General features: G+C 47.7%; 1 protein-coding gene across 1 annotated transcript in view; it reads left to right on the forward strand.

The window, feature by feature from the left end:
* Positions 1–7,515: 7,515 nt before the first annotated feature.
* Positions 7,516–20,474, forward strand: part of LOC142559281 (uncharacterized) — an 83,891-nt gene continuing 70,932 nt past the window's right edge. Inside the window, exons 1-2 of the mRNA XM_075670902.1 lie at positions 7,516–7,555; positions 16,365–16,422. Coding sequence (XP_075527017.1) covers positions 7,516–7,555; positions 16,365–16,422 — 98 coding nt within the window. The remainder of the gene's footprint in view (positions 7,556–16,364; positions 16,423–20,474) is intronic.

A 20,474-nucleotide genomic window follows, 5' to 3' on the forward strand; every position in this document is an offset into this window, starting at 1 on the left:
CTCTCGCAGTGCTGCAGCCGAGATCCGAGATAGTTCAAGTGCAAGGAATTGCAGTGTTTTTACATAAAGAAGAAGAGAAGATGAGTGTAGGGGGACGTCAGTGACAAAAGAAAAACAAAACGCAGGTCCCACGCGCTGTGGGAATCGATGCTGTGCGAATCACTTCGCAGGTAACTAGTCATCCAGCAACTTTTTTTTGTGTATATACGCTAAGCGACTGTGTCTGCGTTAAAACATCGTGTGCGTCACGACAGAAGCAAGAAGACGATGTATGAAGGCAACGGCATGAAGACGACGTCAATAATACGGAATGACGTCAGATTTTTTTTTTCTCCGATGAAGTGTTACAACTCGTCTCGTTAACACTCCAGCCAATTACGAAGGCGGTGCAATCGGTGTCTCAACTGCTCTCCCGTAACCGCGAGAGCAGAATGGGAGAGACTTGCATGCGCTCAACTTTATACGAAACTTGTTGATATGCGATGATATACGCGCAAGCATACAGTGGTGAAGCCGTTACTCACACGTTTCGTTCCCAAAGCTGTAGCTGCCCGACTAGAAAACTATACGTGCGCACGCGCCGCTCGCTCGTGCTATGCGACACGCGCTGCTCACGCTGAATCCATGAAAGAGCTATAGCTCGCGTTGGCGCGAGGGAAACGTGCGTGAGGTCGTGGCCTAATGGTCATATACCACCGGGCTGATGACAGATGGCAGATGAAGCAAGGTTACGCGCCAGCGCCACTTATTGTCAGGAACGCATTATCGCAATGCCGTGACTACACCGGCGGCGGCTGCGTCCGACGCGGCTGAGCGCGATCACACGGGCCCTGTCTTCAAAGCCATCTGCGCTGGGTACACAGTCTAGGCGCGCCGAGGGCTGATGGCGTCGTGTGCGTGGTGTTCTCACCGCTTAGCGTTGAAGGGAGAGGCAGTGCGAAGGGCAACGCGCCCGCTGCTGCTGCAGCTCTTCAACAAGCCGTCGTTTTCGCAGCGAGCGTCCGCGCTCATCGAGTGGGATGTGTTCATGTTTGCCTGTGGGCACGTGACACCATGCCTGTGAATTTAGCTCGTAAGCGAATGCCTGCTCGTTTATATGGCTGATGAAACTACTATACTTATTTCGCATAGCTGTGTGCTAAATTGTTATCGCAATCGATGTTTCGCCTTTCGGGCGAAACAGCGTCATTATTTTTTTAAATTAATGCTTCCATTCGAGCTCGGTCGTTGCATCATTTCTGTTCATAATACGGGGCCAAGGAAAATCGGATGTGTACGTCGTTTTCAAAAGGCGAACTTAACACTGATATATTTAGGAATGCCAGACTGAAGGAGCAAATAGCTGACGTCCTTTCGCAAAACAGATTACCACGAGGTCGCTCCTTATTTTACGCTAAGCCGCGTGCTATCGGAATGGATGTCAAAACACGCGAAATGCACTCTGTAATGTTATATGGCAAGTGAGGGACAACAGTTGTAGCAGGCTCAGGAGAGAAAGGCCGACGCGAATCGAAGCTCTTCCAAGTGATTATGTTGCAAGGGAACCGCGGTTCGGGCTCAGGTGAACCAGTTCTTGATTCGATCTCGAACCAGTTCTTATTCGGTCAATTCTGCCGGATATTTTTTTTTTTCGAGTCGGTAATTTTCTCGCCCTGGGGAGCTTACAAATGTGCCGCCTCGATTTAGGCCAAGCGAGTTATTACGTGGCCACTTTCATGGTGTTTGAGAGAGAGAGAGAGAGAGAGATAGTAGAGAGAGAGAGAGATAGTAGAGAGAGAGAGAGAGAGAAAGGCAAAGGAAAGACAGGGATTAGACAGGACAAGAGATTATCTCCGGCTGGCTACCCTGTACCGGGGGAGGGGCAAAGGGATGCGATAGGTGAGAGACAGAAAAAGAAAAAAAAAGAAAAAAACATACGCACACACGTACACACCATATACACGAACTGTTTCTGTGGGCACTGTCACGCAGTCTGCGAAGGAGTTTGAGTTACTTAACAAGTACCTGTGGTGCTGTAGCATTGTGTTTGGCTCCTTTCAACAATCACTACACTCGAATTTAGTATTTATTATTTACTATATTTAGTGTTCGATTCGGTATTCGAAGATCGTTTCTTTCGAGTATTTCAGTATTTCATTCAATTAGAAAACTTCGTTATTTGCACAAATTATCCGAGTGCATGACACAGATTGCAGGATTCCAGTAACTTCTGTTTGAGGCAAACTCCGATTCTCCTGCAACCAAGTGCACTTGAAATGCTGTTGCAACAAAACCCTTCCCTTAGCAATTGACTTGAACGATATTTGATGCATCAAATAAAGAACCCAATTTCAATGACAGAGGCACAGAATAATAAATGAAACGAACATAAAAAGTGCCGATGGCATATATATTGCTACGGGCTTAAAAATAGTCAGACGTATATTTACAGTATATTTAGAGTAATTGTAGCAGTTGGCAAGATGGTAGACAGCGCGCGAAGTCCAGAGCGTCGATCAAGCTGAAACCATCTTCTTCGTCAGCGTGTCACATGACCCCCGGCGTCGGAAGCACCGGCTCGGTGCTGGTTAGGAGGCGGGCGAGTGATGCAACTTAGGACGCGCGACGCGCGACTATACATCGGAGCGATGCTGAGCCACGGTTGGCTCAAGAGGGGCGATTTCGTACGTGACGTCATTTACTTCACGCAAGACAATATATTTAAAGAATCGATGCGCCCAGATCAGTACGCCAAAACAGCTCAGCAGAGCTGATGTTTCGATCCAGCGTTCGTGTCGCAATCGGTATTTCGATCTCCTTTTTCAGATGTTTCACCCCCGTGGCGAGGGGTCAGTTTAGCGACGACGTTTCCAACGTCTGCCGCTGCGATGTCCGCGGGCAGAGCGACCATCAGTGCGGGTCTACAAGATTAATTCGGGTGACCTCGCACAAACTTTTCTCCCGAGGGGAGGTGGGACGACAGAGGCCGTAATGACGTGGCGATGTTCGGCCACGCCCGCGCTGACCTCGGCAATCCTTCACACGGGACATCCGGCAGCCGCCGCTCTTTCCGCCCTTTCGTGTGCGCACACCGAGCGGGCCCTTGTACGCTCGGGGTCCGTTCTGTCTTTGGGATTATACTTGGCGAACCGTGCTCATTAGAGAAGCGCGAGATTACTCGCCCCACCCTGGGGATGGTACCGGCGGATAGTAGAGTTGCTCGAAACAGCTGTGTTTCCGAAGCTTGAAGCCTTTAGCGAGCGAGTTGTGTTCACGCGCCAGTGTTTTGATCGGTTTTCTTTGTTAAAGAGTTCTAGCTCATCCGTACATGGTATTACCGTCTACGGAATGCCGGGTTACCAGAGCTGTGAACAGCTGTAGCAACACCAGCAGCGAAATTCTGTGACACTTGGTCCAGCCAAAGCGCGCCAGACAAGTATTTTTGTTAATTGGGTGCTCTTTGCTGAAGAAAACTGCTTGAAAAAGGTTGCACATGTGGCGCCCCGTTGCGCTTCTTTATTCGCTGATTTGCCGCTAATGGGATCTTGAGCCAGTGATCACTGGTTGGTGGTAGAAGAACAGGTCGCGCTACTTGCTTGGTGCTGCTATAAGTTGACCCTAGAATAAAGTCCCGTATTCTGTTTCTTTTTACTTTTTCAAAATAATAAGAATATTCATTACATCTATTTACGTCACAGTTACATATCTAGCCCGCATAAGCAAACAATGCTTGTGAATCTATAGCAGCTCACACATGTATCAATGATTATGTCACAGTGGGCACTTTACACGAGCAGGTACGTGACATACCCACCGCTGCGGCTTATCAGCTACGGGGTTGTGCTGCTAAGCGCGAGGTCGCGGTATCAAGTCCAGGCCGCGGAGGCCGCATTTCGATGAAGGATGAAATGCAAGAAACGCCCATGTCCCGCGCATTGGGGGCTCGTTGAAAATCATCTGGTGGCCAAAATCGATCCGGAGTCCCCCACTATGGCATGCCTCCTAATCAAACCGCGGTTCTGGCGCGTAAAATCTCAGAATTCCGTTCGATTCACGTAAGTAGATATGGTTGTTCACTACGCATGATGCTGTGCCCTTTATACCGTGTGTCCAAGCTCTGACGACCGAACACCGTAGGCCTCAAAACTGTAACTTGCGCCTTGTTTTTTTTAATGCTTCTTTTTTCGATGAACAGCATGGCCAACGTTAGCTGGGACACCATATATAGTTCAAACACGCCAATAGCGTGTTTGAAAAGCGGTATCCTAAACGGACCCCAAGGGTGAACACCAAAACAGTTAGTCTGGCGATTTACGTTTATACGGTTCTATTTGCGATTATTTGGCGGGAAAAGCCCGTCCGCTAGTGTGTGTTTATAGATATAGCTTTTTCTGCTTTTTTACAGGAAGAGTTCTGAAAACACGATAACTTGAGTTTTTCGTTTGGCTATACTCCACTGGAGCCCTAGTTTAGCAAGAAAATGTTGTTCACTAAAGGACGCTGTTCTTGTTCACACTTCACGATGCCACGAGCACTTACATATTTAGAAAAAAAAATATAGGCGTATCGATGTCAAAAATATCGATGTCAGCGAAACTTTTTGTGCTGTTTGCCTTCGTTGACGGTATTTGGCAGCGACGTTGATAGCATTTGACAGTCGTGACGTGATGTTAAATCTTACCTTGCCTGCACAAGTTGTGTTTGTCCGTGTAGTACGCAGAACACAGAGAGACGTGTCATTCATTCACTCATTATTATTTACTGAAGAGGGTGGGGGCTGCCCCCTTTCTCCTCCCCTCCTCGATAAAACGTCGCAGCTTCGCCCAAAAGGTGGAGCATTGATAACGACACTAAATTATTAGACAACTACGCGAAGATAATGTTTGTTTGTGGCGTTCTCGGCAATATACACTGCAGCAAACATTTATTAACCGATTAAATTAACAATGATACAGCTACGGGCGCACAGGAAACCATGAACAGACCTCACTCGATGGCCGCTGGCAATCTGGCGTCCGGAACGCTGTTGTCATGAAGAGCGTCGGCCTCGTGGAGCTAACGCTTCGTGCTGCCAGTGGCTTCAATTCCTTTCTGTAACATGAGATTACGCGACCTCCAATACTACTAGGTGAAGACAACTCACATAAAGCAACCAGCCATCTCGGCTAGCCCAACCTTTTACCTCCACGAAAGTTTCTCAATCCAAGAAGGGGGAGGGGGGAGGCTGACAGATATACGTAGCCACGGCCCGGTTAGAGAAGGAGACGTGCGTTCACCTTCCACACTCCTTCCCGCCCCCTCCCTAGCCCGCGGTTATTCGCATTGCCGCGTGCTCAGCTGCCCTCCCCTTACATTTGTGTGCACTTGATCACTCCAACATTGTTCGCGCTAGAGTACGGTGCGCATCAAGTTACCGTCCTTTTCGGCTCGCCTCGTCCTTTTTTTTTCTTGCATCCACAGCATACGCCACACGTGGGGCGGTTTTATTGCACTTGGACCTTTTACGGAACCTCACGGCGACGGCAACGACGACGGCGAAGATTCGCCTGCATTTTTCATGTAATTGCTATCACAATGATACATCAGGACATTGGCACATTCGCCGCCATTCAGACTTGGAGCGCGGTGGGGTCTGTGCATATATCTTCGATGGGCGCTGTTAGGAAAGGTCGTGGCGAGTCGAGACGATGTTTCCGAAATTCATTGATTGAAAGTCTTTTATTTATAGAATGGAGAGGTGACCTCCTCGGTGCAGAGAGTTAGGGGGTGTTCCTCAATCGCAAGAAATAATTTCTTGTTTGAGAATACGACGTGGTTATCGGAGGAGCCAGAAAAAAAAAAAAGGAATGCGGCGGTGTCCTTTGTATTATTATACAGCTTTTGCAGCAAGTGAGGTCACAGCGACTACAATCGTTAGGTTACAAAGACTTCACTTTTTTCTCAGAGAGCGGGGAACGCTAGTAAAGGAGATGCTCAACCGTGTCGGTCGTGGTAGTTGACTGCCGTGGCTGGTATCATGAACGGCTTCCTACATCTCTTCTACAGCCTTACCGACCAAAGTAGTTCTCTCCGTTGAAGTCAATCGAACAGCGCTGAAGGCGGAACGTAAAGTAATAGGACAAAAGACAGAGCGCCGGAATTTGTCGCCATGCGTAAGGGTGAAGCATGCGACGCATCCAAGAAACGTAGCTAGCCCTCCAGAGAGGCGCGTAGAATTTCTGGAGGCAGGTAGGAAGTCTTTAGGGAATGCCTGCATATAGACGTGCATAATGAGACGCAGTGGCAAAGCAAGTTTACACGTACAAAATATGACCTTAGAACATTATTAAAGAGCGGGAAAGTGTCCGACGAACCAGAAAAGAACCTTAGGAATGTGTTTAGCTGGTCTGGTTCGGCCAAGTTCTAGTTGAATCGAACAGCGCAAAAGCCGGGTCTTAAATCGAGGTCTTGATGCCTCTGTCGTCTTCACTCGACATTCCGTATTTTGCGCATTTCGATTCCTTTAAACGCGCACCAATCAACCCTGTTGAACCTGCAGCCTGCAGTTCACGCGGTTAGGCAATGCGCACAATTAATTTCGGAACTCAAAGCTTGCAGCAGTCCTCTATACAGGGCATTAGTGCGCTAGGTTCTGCTATTAAACAACAAGCGCATCGCATGCGTATTTCGCATGCGCGTAAACACGGGTCATAACCGAAAGAGAGTGCAGTTTGTGCCAGGAGACATTATATTAGCCACTTAAGAGTCTAAATTGCGTTTAAACTTTTTTTTTTCAGAAAGAAAAAGAAGAAATAAACCTGAGCGCCACGATAAATCCAAGACGGAACAAACCGAGTGTTGCCTTATATATATATATATATATATATATATATATATATATATATATCCCACGCAGTTTACGCATGCCAAAGTATACGAAAGGCGAGACAAACAAAGAAATAAACGGACGGCACGTTGGCGCACCCGAACGACACCGCGCCCATTGTGCGCATCCCCCCGAAAGAACCGAACCGCGTCTTGACGGTCGTCAACCGGCGCTAAAAGAACCTATAGGCGACACGGCGAGAGCCGCCAGCCGATGCTCGGACAGCATAGAGAGACACGACGTTCTTTAACGGGAGTAGGATGAAGCCTCGTATTCCTGCAGGCAGCGAACCGAGAAAAGAGCTCTCGGACCATCGGTCGCGATGCGGGCGGGGGGAGGGGAGAGAGAGAAATGTGCGCGTGCTTTTTGCTGTGGTAGAGAACCGTCGCTTTCTTACGCCCTGCAGTTCCTGTATGGCCTCCCTCGTAAAAATCGGGTCGCCGCAGCCCGTAAAATTCTCGCGTAGGCGGCAGCTTCTCTGCACCGAGGCGTGTGGCTTTGTGGGCCGCTTGGGTTGCGAGCTCGGAGCTAAAGCTGTATGCGGCAGCGCGGTGAAAAGCTGTGGCTTGCAAGCTTTGCGCGAGGCTTAGCGTTCTTTCTTGCTTGCTTGCTCGCTTGCTTGCGTCGTTGCGGTTATAACACGCTTTACAATGTGGAACCTAAGTGGCGCGATGATGTGCGAGATAAAACTTGCTCCATTTGACGAGGCAGGTAATGGCGTTACAGTGGAGCCCCCTATCGATATCTATGCGTGAATAACTATATACTGAAGGCAATTTTTGCTTAATCTGGTAGTTGTGAATGTCCCTATTTATGAACGAAAGGGACAGCATACACTAAAAAACAAAAACCAACAGCAAGAACAAAAGGAAAGCATGATATAGTTGCGCCATTGGCAATATACAATATTTATGATTTATGATAAAAACACACCGGAAACTCGCATCTGGTTAATTTCTTTGCCTTTCCTCTCTCTCTTATGATAAAAGAATGAACGATGTCGTAGGGCGCAAAGCTATTACACACACACACACATACATACATACATACATACATACATACATACATACATACATACATACATACATACATACGTGTATGTATGTATGTATGTATGTATGTATGTATGTATGTATGTATGTATGTATGTATGTATGTATGTATGTATGTATGTATGTATGTATGTATGTATGTATGTATGTATGTATGTATGTATGTATGTATGTATGTATGTATGTATGTCACGAAGTAAGCACAACAGATCTATGCACAAGTCTAAATGCGTTAAACAGCGCGCCAACTGCACAGCAAGTCGAACTGTCAACCAGTAAAAGTTTATGCAACCGGGGCAGTCATGGTTATAACGAACTCTAGGTAAAACCTATTTTAGCCCCTTTGCCAGCACCTGGCTTCATTCTATATTTTATAGAAGGCAGAATACGTTGGAGCAGTTTTTTCCTCTCTTGAGCATGGTCAGTTGAAGGTGTTTTTTATCCACCATTATAGACACGTGCCCTGACAAAGAAATGTACATTGACAAAGGGAAGAAATTTCTGGGCACTGAACGATTGAATGCCGTATAATAAAATAAAACGAAAGAAAAACGTGGACAGCTAGTGGTTTACACGTGTCCCGTGCAGACAAACTTTCTCTATCATTCTGAAGAAAAAGGAAAGAAAAAGCCAAGACCGAGAAAGTTTTCGATACAGAAGTAGGCGACTCGGTAAAAATTGTCCAGAGCCCTACTGGCCGCTGAATGATGTGCGACTGTCGTCGCTTTTTGTAATCTATGGCGTTTGCGTTCTGAAGATTTTTTTTCTTTTTGGTCTGTTTGGTTTTCGTGTCCGATACTTCAAAATGGGGACGGACTTTAAAAGGAGCGCTTGAAAAAATTTTTTCAAATTGTGAAGCGTAAACGACCGTGGATGACAAAGCGGCTCGACAGTACACTTTCTTTCTTTCTTTCTTTCTTTCTTTCTTTCTTTCTTTCTTTCTTTCTTTCTTTCTTTCTTTCGCAAGCAGCGATTTGTTGGGAAATAACGCCCTGACGGATGTGCGATCTCAAAAAGAGAAAGCGCTTTCTCCTCTCGAATTGAATCGAAGCCGGCCGCGACGGTTTCGCCACGGGAAATCGTGCCACGTGTATCGCGGTCGGATCTATTGTGTCCGACTGTGGCCGCGTGCTGCTGCGCGCGATGCCAATAAAACGGAACGCGCGGCCGGTTTACCCCGAGATCCGTGCGGGCTGTGCAGAATGAGAGCGGACGGGCCGCCGACGCATCTTAACAGTCGAGGTCGTAAAGAAACTGCGCTGAGTGCTTCCGCGTTAGATACCTGAATGGGAGTCCTTTTCTTTCTATTTTGTGGTTCGACGTTCACGCCTGAGCAGAACGTTGAGGGTACAAGTTTGCGAATAAGTTATAGCTAAACATTAATTTCGGGCTCGTAAAGAGACGCACAAAACAAAGGACGCACACACGCACACACACGCACACACACGCGCACACATGCACGCACACGCACGCACACGCACGCACGCACACACACACACACACACACACACACACACACACACACACACACACACACACACACACACACACACACACACACACACACACACACATGCACGCAACACGCATATCCGTCTACGTGTGTGTGTGTGTGTGTGTGTGTGTGTGTGTGTGTGTGTGTGTGTGCGTGTGTCGTTCCGTCATGCATTGCTTTACGTCCGAAAGATAATGTATGGCAGACCCCACCAAGCTTGCCGAAGCAGTTCCTTGTAATAGGTTTCTCGAGTTTCATGTCCGTTTTGGTGAATATCGTTTATTGGCGGATAAATTGATCACAGTCCCGGTTTCTCCTCTATAACGGCGCAAATTATGGCACAAATCTGCGGGAAATGAGAGCGTCTCGTGCAGACTTTTGAAAAAATAATAGATGGGAGCTTCGAGGGCGAGACAGTACAAAATAGAATTAATAGCCACAAGGGATGTGTTTGACGTTGCAGTGATGCATGTTTGGTGCTTTCGGCAGTCGCACAAATTGGCCTCACGGTAACCCACCTTCCGTAAATATGCATTACGGAGAAAAACTGGGAAGAAATACTTTCTATCAAATAAAAGATTGCCATAAAATACAGGTCCACTATTTAACTGAGGACTTCACTGGTGTTAAATAGAACATATCTTCACTAAGTCTTTAGCTTTAAAGAAAAAAACGCCCTTTTTCTATTCGAGAGACGTCTTATTAACAAAAAAAAAAGATATTTGGCTGACCTTCATATACTAGACCTGGCATAATAATTTGGATTTTCCGTTTAGTAAGAGCATACTTCCAGTGTATATCTTGATTTTTGTGAGCCGAAGTTACTGATAGGTTACTACGTTATTCTAATAGAAGGCTAGGAGATCCTCAAGCGTTTGGAGCTCCCATTTCTTGCACAAAATTCGTAAGTGTTAAATTTTGTTTAAAAAGAATCCTGGTATTCGATTCGATATTCGGCCTTTCTTTCTTGATTCGATTCGGTATTGGGCTCGAAATTTACTATTCGGTATTCGCACACCTCTATAGTCTATAGTGGTCATGCTGAGGAATATCGGATTTGTGTTGTAGTAGAGCGCATGTTTGGAGCTTTGGCATAGATATTTCTTAAAGAATACTGAAATGTCATGTCAACATGTCAAAGCTGTCCTTGTGGAAGAAAATAAAAACGGCTTCTATAACAAATTTAAGAACGAGGGTACTCTCTGAAGTAGCAGTTGATGAGATTGATGATTTATGCTGTTCTTACAACAATGATCTAAGGGCAACGTTTTTACGATCCTCAACGGCCATGAGCATAAAGGTGTCTCAACTGTAGGCTGAAGCACTCCAGAAGTTGTACCAGGCGACTGTACGAAATGTACAGCGTGAAGTACCTTCGGAATCGTTGCGGTAAATAAATCATAAATCCTTGCAACGTTTATGCCCTAGAGTGCGCAAGATATTCTTGGCATGTTATACTAAAAATGCAACTGGTGTCGGGGTACTTCATTCGTACACTGCAGTAGCTTGCATGTCTGCCATCTCATTTCCTGCGGTACCGCGTGAATCAGTAGCCATTGTAAACTTAAACTACCTCCGTCCACGCGCCAGCGCAACTTTTGCTGAGTTAGCGAGCGTCAAGCTTCGGCGTGAGCCGTTCTTCCCTGATTCATCGCCCACACCAGTTCCGCTTCCGGCCTTTCCGTTTTCGGGAAACCACTTCCCAAATTTTTTCCGTCACTTCCGTTGGGCGCTCCCCTCCCGCACCTGGCTCTACCCAATCTCTACGTAGCAGCAGCCGACGCGAGATGACGTCGCTTCCGTTCGTAACAAGAAGCTGAAATGACCCAAGTTCCCCCTCGTCGCCGGGAGCTGGTGGGATGAACGGGAGAGGAGGGTAACGGAGGATGGTGAGTTGGCGGAGGTTGGTGGTGCTTAACCTGGTCGGCGGAAACGTGCATGGAGGGGTTTCATGAAAAGTGACCGTTGACCAGCGAGGGAGCCAATGTTCAATGTTTCCATAGCTTCGCAGGGCATGAAGCGGGCTACATGAAATAAAGTGAGGTTATGATTCCCGAGGCTCCTTCAGAGTCATCAATACGTCATCCACTCCTGACTGCAGCGGACGCGTGGCGCCATCCTCCGACGTTAGGAGAAACAGTTATTCTGAATTTGTGGCCTCGGAGAACTGTAACTAGCAGAAAGCGCAAACAGTGGCAAGCACGGTCGGCAGTCGGCAAATGAAATCTACTACTCGGGCGGAGCAACTACTTATATATCCGTCGTTGTGTTAATAAATTGCGTAGCCGTCTGTGGGCTTGCGTCGCTTCGAGGAGTATTAGAGTTCGGGTCAGAGTCAGCCACTAGTCTCAGGGTCACTAGTCTACGCCGTTGGAGCGTCTCCAAAGGGCGTAGCTGGTGGCTTGCTACAGGGGTATCACACGAATTCTTGCCGTCATCCGTCATTTAATGCCGAGAGCCTTGTTGATAAGGCGTCTGAATCCGTGACATGGAATGAATTGTAGATGGTTTATTTTGCTTTTTTACTTGAAGTTAGCCAAACACGTATTTACAGGATCTACGGAGCACACTTATTTACAGAATTATGCAGCACACTTACCACGTGTCCCTTTTCATGCGGAACACGTAATAAGAGCCATATGGACGCCCGTGCCGTTTCTGCAGATAAGCTACGAGGCTGGCGATAGGCGGTCATCAGCTGAAAAAATAAAAGAGCAAACTAACGACAATTGGACAATAAAGTCGAACACACTAATTACTGTTTAATTATTCTTCTTAGGACATGTGCAATTACGAAATTGATTCCGAGGAATAGCAAAGTGAAGCAAATACTATCTGAAGCGACGCTTCTGAAGTACGCGCCATCTCTCGTCATCACTGCCTGTTTCCCATTCTTACCGCACCTTTTTCAAGGACTACATCGGGCATTCTGTCGTGAAGACTGTCACCCGCCAGTGTTTCCCAAACGCATCCGTGGATCCTGCCTAGACCTTCGGCGTGAATGAGGAGAGACACGAGGAACCCTGCGAGACTTATCATGAAATAGCCCATAGGTATCGCTGGAGGCTTACGAAAAGGGTTCTACTCAAATTGAGGACGACGCAACGAGCTATGGAAAGAAGAATGATGGGTGTAACGTTAAGGGATAAGAAAAGAGCAGATTGGGTGAGGGAACAAACGCGAGTTAATGACATCTTAGTTGAAATCAAGAAAAAGAAATGGGCATGGGCAGGACATGTAATGAGGAGGGAAGATAACCGATGGTCATTAAGGGTTACGGACTGGATCCCAAGGGAAGGGAAGCGTAGCAGGGGGCGGCAGAAAGTTAGGTGGGCGGATGAGATTAAGAAGTTTGCAGGGACAACATGGCCACAATTTGTACACGACCGGGGTTGTTGGAGAAGTATGGGAGAGGCCTTTGCCCTGCAGTGGGCGTAACCAGGCTGATGATGCTGATGCTGATGCTGCTGCTGCTGCTGCTGATGATGATGATGATAATGATCGCTTGAGGCGTCGCGCGCTCCCACCCCCGACCAAGCAACTCGATAAAACGCAAGCGGTCGCGTTTCGGCGACTTCAGACAAACACATACCCACACCCAAAGTACATTAACAAAATCACAGGGGGCAAGGAAAGCGACCAATGTAGGCTCTGTTCAGAAACAGGAACATTCACACACATAATGTGGGATAGCACCTCGCTCCCGTTTCATCATCTCCGCGTCTGACTGGACAGCCTGGCTCAGTTCCGGGGACGTCGACCGACAGCTTGAACTGGTGGACTGGGCGGAGAAGGCGAAGCAGGCCCAGGGCCTTACTTGAGCCCAATGCCTCAGCCACGTCCCCCTTTACCCTTCCCCCTTTCAATAAAGTTTATCACCACCACCACATCCTTCGGATTACGAAGTCCTGCGTTCCGTCTGTTGGCCTCAAGCAACTCTGTATCACATTTATCCTTTGTACGGCTACATAGCACATGTATGCACTGATGCATTTCGTAATTGCACATGTCCTAAGAAGAAGAATTAAACAGTAATTAGTGTGTTCGACTTTATTGTCCAATTGTCGTTAGTTTGCTCTTTTATTTTTTCAGCTAATGACCGCCTATCGCCAACCTCGTAGCTTATCTGCAGAAACGGCACGGGCCTCCATATGGTTCTTATTACGTGTTCCGCATGAAAAGGTACACGTGGTAAGTGTGCTGAATAATTCTGTAAAAAGTGTGCTCCGTAAATCCTGTAAATACGTGCGTTGGCAAATTTCCCGCCCTATGCCTCCCCTAAAACATTCGTCATCCCGCAGCTGCTTCATCGTTCGTCGGTTTAAACTACGCCGCAGGTCAGCATCAACATGCCGCTAACTTTGCTGCAAACCCGGGAGGCACTTTTCCCGGGGAGCGTCATCACGCACACATGGACGGTATTCTAGCTGCTATGCTAGGGCAGCTTTTCGTGCCAATCATCGCGTTGGGGCACAAGGTCCGTATGACATTGTACGACCTCTTAGCTTAAGAATATTGATAGCCAGCTGTTCATGACGTGGGAGTACCTGCAAATTTGCTCCAGACAATTTTAATGCGACAGCGTTACTTGGCTCATTGTGCAAGCTTACCTTCATCACAAAGCCGGGACATAAAGCCGTGGCGGAAAAAGGGTACAAAAATTACTTCACCTTCATCCAACTAAAAAAAAAAAAGGAGTCACAGTTTCGCACGAAAGGCGAAGCATCGATTGCTACAGTAACTTAGCGGACAGTTAGCCAAACGAAGTAATCATAGTAGCTTTATCGGCCGTATAATCTCGTAAACATAGGCCTACTAACAAAACTAACAGGCATGGTTTCACGCGAGCACAAGCAAACATGCAGGCATCTCACTCAATGACCGCAGAAACTTGCTGTCAAAACGCTGCAGTGAGGAAGCGCGGCAGCAGCAGCAAACGAATTGACCTTCGTTCTGCGGCTCGCATCAACACGAAGTAAGCCGTGAAAACACAGCGCGCGGCTGGACTCTGCCCTGTCGAAAACGGCTTTCAAGATACAGCGACCCGGAACAGAGGCCCCACGCCCTTCCCTCCCTACCCAGCCCCCCGGATCGCTGCATGCGACGGAAGATGGTGCGCTTCCTCCCCGCTTTCCTCCGAAGCATGCGAGAGAGTAAGCCGCTCTCGCTGGCTCACCCTCGCAAGCTTCCACTCGCTTTTTTCACACGGCGCGCGGCGACGATTTTGTCGCCTTTGCACTTTATACGGAACTTCACGGCAACAACGGCAGAAATTCGCCTGGAGCAGCCATATAATTGCTATAGCATACAAAAGAAGTAGCCTCGGTGAGGATTCGATCCCTCTGCCGTACCTTGAGGCCGGATGACAAGAGGCAGATTACGGGATACTCGTTTGTGTGCAGCGCTCGGCGACCCGGCAACATTGCCACAGGCGTCGCCGCATACCAAAAGTCAGGAGTTCAAACTACGGCCTGTCCAGCTCGGAGACCGTTTCGGTGCAGACGGAGAGATGTGCGCTGTGCAGTTCGTTGAAACAGGACTCGTAGTTGTGTTCGTATACGTGGCGCCAAATCTGTCGCAACCGGACGCGGCCGCATTCGTGCGCAGGAATCTGCTTTCGGTTCTTGGCTGCGGAACGTCTATGCTGGTCGTGGGAAACTTCAATCAGGACCCACGTTCCACGCAGCGGCATTAACTTAGCAACAATTCGCCGTAACACTAAACTCAGCGACAAGTATTGCTCTCCCACTTACACATCATAACAATTGCTTAGGTGCCCCCTCAACCTTCACCCTCCAGTTCTTTTTAAAGTGAACTTTGCCTGCCATCCTGTGGTTTCGCCTGGGTCGCTCGGTCTCTTGTCAGGCTCTCGCCAAGTAGATTCCCCTTCACTCTTAAAAAAAGAGCGCAAATGCACAGCGCAGCAGCCCTTTGCTTTATCCGTTAGACCACAATCGCTTTTGTTTTCTTTGTTGTCTATACAAAACAGTACAGGCGATATCACATTCGCAAAGACGACGATATTGTTACGTAGGAAGACGCAGACAAAAAGCTATATACAAGTATATTTACAAGGGAATACGCCGCACTTGGCCAAGAGGCAACAGCCCGCGCTAGCCTCCAATCGTCGTCGTCGTCTTCTCACTGCTCGCGTCTTCGTCCTTGCAAATACTGTTCCGTGGCACTACCCCCGGCGGCAAAAGCGCCGTCCCGGAGCGACTAAAGGGCGGACTCGGAAGCAGTGTAGTAGGCCTTGAGCCTACTGACGTGCACGACATCACTAGATGCCACAGTAGAGGACGAGGTTGAACTCATAGGAGCAATTTCGTACGTCACAGGCGTCACCTGGCGCAGCACGCGGTAGGGCACTGTGTATCGCGAAAGGAGCTTCTCTGAAAGTCCGACATGACGAGAGGGCGACCACAGGAGCACGAGCGCACCAGGCGAAAACTGTACGTCACGGCGTTGTACTGACGCTGCTGAGTGGTTTGCGACGCCGTCAGTCGAGTACGGGCAAGCTGGCGTGCATGGCCGGCGAGGGCGATGGCGTCGCGCGCATACTCGCTTGTTGAGATCGCAGCAGGAGGGAGTGCCGTGTCAAGGGGCGAGTTCGGTTCGCCACCGTACAGTAGATAAAATGGAGAATATCCGGCACTGTCATGCCGGGAAGAATTATATGCAAATGTGACGTGAGGAAGGGCAATGTCCCAGTCGTGGTGGTCCTTGGAAACGTACTTATATTTACGTTGAATTGACTTTCTTTAAACACACCCACATCAACAAAGAAAAATAAATAGCGTAAGGTAAATGTTTCCCACAAATTCAAGTTAGTCTAATACAGCGAGCCAGTGTGGCGGCTCAGCCTGAGCCCTGTACAGGCCTCACGGATGTATGCGACGCTTTCAACAGCGTTTTCTGTTGCGGAACGCTCGTCATCTTCGGCATGACGTTTACTTGCATCCTTGTTTTCCAGAGGCTGTAAAGGCCGACTACCCCGATCATTCCGGAAACGCCGTCCTGGTTGCCCAGAGGTAAGACTCGAAATCTAAAATCGCATGATTTTTTTTTCAAGTTGTCACTGCCAACTAGCACTTTCGGATGATCACCGCTTGTTGATGATGATTATGATTTCCATACTGTGGCGCGTACTCACAACGGGGAATCGACTAAGAAGCGGCCGCTACGTTTAATGGAAGTAAGAAGAATTGAAGAAATACAAGCCAATATAAGGGTTGCTACAGTGCGTATAGGACGGGTGCATGAGAGCATACATGCACGCGCCAGCTTACTTCATGCCAAAGGTGCAGGGAATAGAATGGGCACAATTATAGCATTTCACTAGTCGCTTTACGAAACCTTCGGTTCACATAGATTCTAAAACGTAGGTTGGAACTGCATAATTTCTTCCTTCTACAGACTTCCGGCTTGCCCTTAGAGGTAGAAAAAACAATTGCCTATACCCACCTCAAACCTCTTGTACATTAATATTGCTTTAATCTTATTAAAAAAATCCAAAGCGGTACCAACAAAATATTTGCATTGAATTGGAAGCCATGTGCACGCCGAACCACATCGCCGTGTTTTCATCACATTCCTGCCGCCAGCTTTCCAGAAAACTGACACTAATGCTTGTGAGACCACTCTGTTATCACCGATCATAAGAAGATAAAGGACATTTGGAATTCCATGAAATAACTTCACAATGCAGAACGCAGCATGAGAATGCAACTGTAGGCTGTTGCCTCGTCGTTCCCATGCTTACGTAATCAGTGTTGGATTTTGTGTGAACAAACTTGAGGAGATGGTCACTTGGTCCACGCGCGTACGTGTAGAGGCTGCTTTTCAAACCCAAATATTGCACCAGGACGCACACGCACACACACATAAACACACGCAAACAAAGATGAATTTGTTAGCTTTGTAACATATCAGCTGACATTAGGATGTCACTGCAAGAGCCATTGAATTATTAGGTTTTTCAGACCTGATGAAAGTGAGACGCAAATTTTTTCAGCTGGGCGCTGTATTGCAAGGAAAGAAATCAGGAGTGACGTGTTTTCATATCACATGGTCATCTTTTTGTGACATTTCTGCACGTTCTTTTTTACTTTACCGTATTGAATGATTTCGTTCTCTGCTATGTTCAAGTTTATAAAGTTCGCATGGCATTCAAGATTCTCACTGCCGAGTCAAAGTTCGTTCGAACCGTAGTTTTCGAAGTGCCTGGACAGCAGTTTCATTCTTAATCTCTGCAATATTCACCATCCACCCAAGGCCACCGATTCCCGAATGTACTGTACGAAAGCGAACCAAACTCCATCCTCGACACCCCTTTCACTGTCGAAAGCAGAGGTGACCAACAGGATCCTACGAAACCTACTAGACGAGGCAATAAATAGACTACTCGACTACACGAATAACTGCTGGGAAAAGGACGAACCCTCAGCAGTGTGAAAGCATGAAGAAGTGATTATGATACTGAGAAACCAACAAAACATTACAAATCAGCAACTTACGGCCCATCTCCTTTATTTCCTCTCCAGTAAAGCTCATCGAACACAAGGGCCACGATCGCCTCACTCGAAACCACGAAAACTCTGGGCTCATGACTGACACCATCTTTCGCCTCCGACAGCTCCTCTCAGCACAAGATATACTCCTACAGCTCAAGAAAGACATCTTGAACTACCTAGAATGCCACAATAAGTTCTCTATTCTGGCAATAGATGTCAGTGGAGCCATCGATAATGTGAAGCATGAAGAAATCATCCAGAATCTCCAGTACACAATCTGCTGCATCCGGACCTGCTAATACGTACAGGACTTCCTCAAAATCCGCACGGCTACGGTGGGTTCTGGCAACCTCCGAGGCGACAAATTCGAAATGCCCCCCCCCCCCAAAAAGAAAAGGCACTGCGCAAAGGCCAGTCATTTCACCTTTGTTGTTCAATCTCGCCATTATTAGGATCCCGTGAAAACTCGGTGACATTTAAGGCTTAATCGATGCGATAGACGCCGGCGATATAACGTTGTGGAGAAAAGCATCTACAACCACACAACAGCAAACTGCCCTCCAAAAGGCAATCAACCAGATAAAACAGTACCTCGCAGAATGCGGTCTCCAGTGCGTTCCAAAAAAAATTAGACCTATATACTCAAGGCAAAATTCCGGGGAAGACCACCAGCCCACGTGGCCGCGGATTCCGAAGTCACACTCAATGGTGTCGATATCCCACAACTTGGCTCCCTCTGTGGCCTTGGCCTCATAACACGTAAAGACTGATCTGGCGCGGCTATTCTTTCGAAGCTTCAATGGGCCCTAACACAAGTTACTCATCTCATTAGGCGTATACCCACCAAAAGAAGAGGACCCAAAGAGCATGAAACAATAGGCATCATCCAAGCTCTCCTCTTGAGCCGGATCATATATGGCACCCCGTATCCACTCCTCAAGAAAGTTGAGATTGATAAACTAACTATCATCGACCGAAAAACAATCAAGAGCTCACTAGGACTTCCCAGTACGACCTCAATCAGGACATTCCTCAAGCTTGACTTCCATAAAGCCTGGGAATATATTAGTGAAGCGCACAGGATAATCCTGCTGGAATGCCTTAAGCTGACTCGAACAACATGAGCAGTACTTCACAAAGTCGCATACAGCGAAGACTTCACAGCACACTCAGACCCGAAAGCCCGATTACCGCCACTTCTCCGAGACCTTATCTCAGTTGCTCCAATACCTCGCAAAATGCATGCAACACACCACAAAGACAGCAGACAAGCAATAATTCGGGCTCTAAGCAAGAAATACTCAAAGAACCCCAACGCGAGATATACAGATGCGGCAAAGTACCCAGGTGGAAGAGCATGCGAGATTAGCGTCACCAACAACCAAAGGAATGAGCTAGTCGCTGTCACCACACCGGCCAGAAATCCAGAAACCGTGGAGGAAGTGACCATCGTCCTCGGCACTGCTACATGAAAGGACACAGCCATCATCTTGCGCGACTCACAAACCGCGTGTAGAAACCTACAAAAAGGCCGTATCTCTGCCGCAGCAGTGAAGATTCTAAATGAGATAACACGATGACAACAGCTCCTGCAGACATGCGTCGCATGAACCCCAGGCCTAGAACACCTGACCAAAAACTAAGCAGCTTCTGCGCTCACCCGAGAGCATACCAGCCAAGATTTCCTGCCGGACAAGCTCCGAACAGCGGCGAAGATGGAGAACATTCCCAACAACTACGCCTCAATATTGCAACACTACCGACTGGAAAGAAGGGAATATCGACGGCCACATCCAAAATTCCTATGCCGATCTTGTGATATGGCGGACACCCTCCAACTCATGGCGTTGCTGTGGCCACACAGTTAGAGAAACACTCTAGATAAAGCTTCGGAGTCGTTACAGGCTATAAAAAAACGTAGCAGGCAACTTTAACGGCACCGAGCCTGGAGGGCCAGAGAAGTCTGGTGGACCGGGCGCGGGCTCCGGCAATAGCGAAACGGCTTTCTGCACTGAGAGAGCCGCCTACCTAGGATGAAGAAAGAACATTTCCTCGCTGACTAAACGGTTATTTATCTCCCTCCTCTGCTTAACCTCTATCATGTAGGGCCGCTACGCAATGGTGGCCGTTGGATTGAATGTTACTAGGCGACGCTTGACATTCGTGCCTGTTGGTATGACGACACAATATGTTTCGCGTGTAGAAAAGTCTCCGAGTGGCATCTGCGCAGCTGCAATCAGACGAGAATCATTCCGCATTTCCAAGCACGCGGGCTGGATTTGGAAATAAATGGGCACACAGACCCGTTATGCTTAATGTTGATAATAAGCGCGACTGCGCATAAAACCGGTAAATTTGCTCATTATACTAAGCTACAGACTTGACCAATTTTATTACATATTTAAATTTTCACTGAATATCCGCGATTTCAGTGTCTGCCTGTAAGTGACTGTATTCTGCCCGTTCGACACTTTTAAAGGGCCGGACACTTTTCTTCTTTACGAATTTTAAGCGTATTTAAGGACAGCAGTATGAAGTTGTCACGAATGAATCGATTTTGCATGAGCATG

This window comes from Dermacentor variabilis, chromosome 10 (genome assembly GCF_050947875.1).
Source record: "Dermacentor variabilis isolate Ectoservices chromosome 10, ASM5094787v1, whole genome shotgun sequence".
NCBI lineage: Eukaryota > Metazoa > Arthropoda > Arachnida > Ixodida > Ixodidae > Dermacentor > Dermacentor variabilis.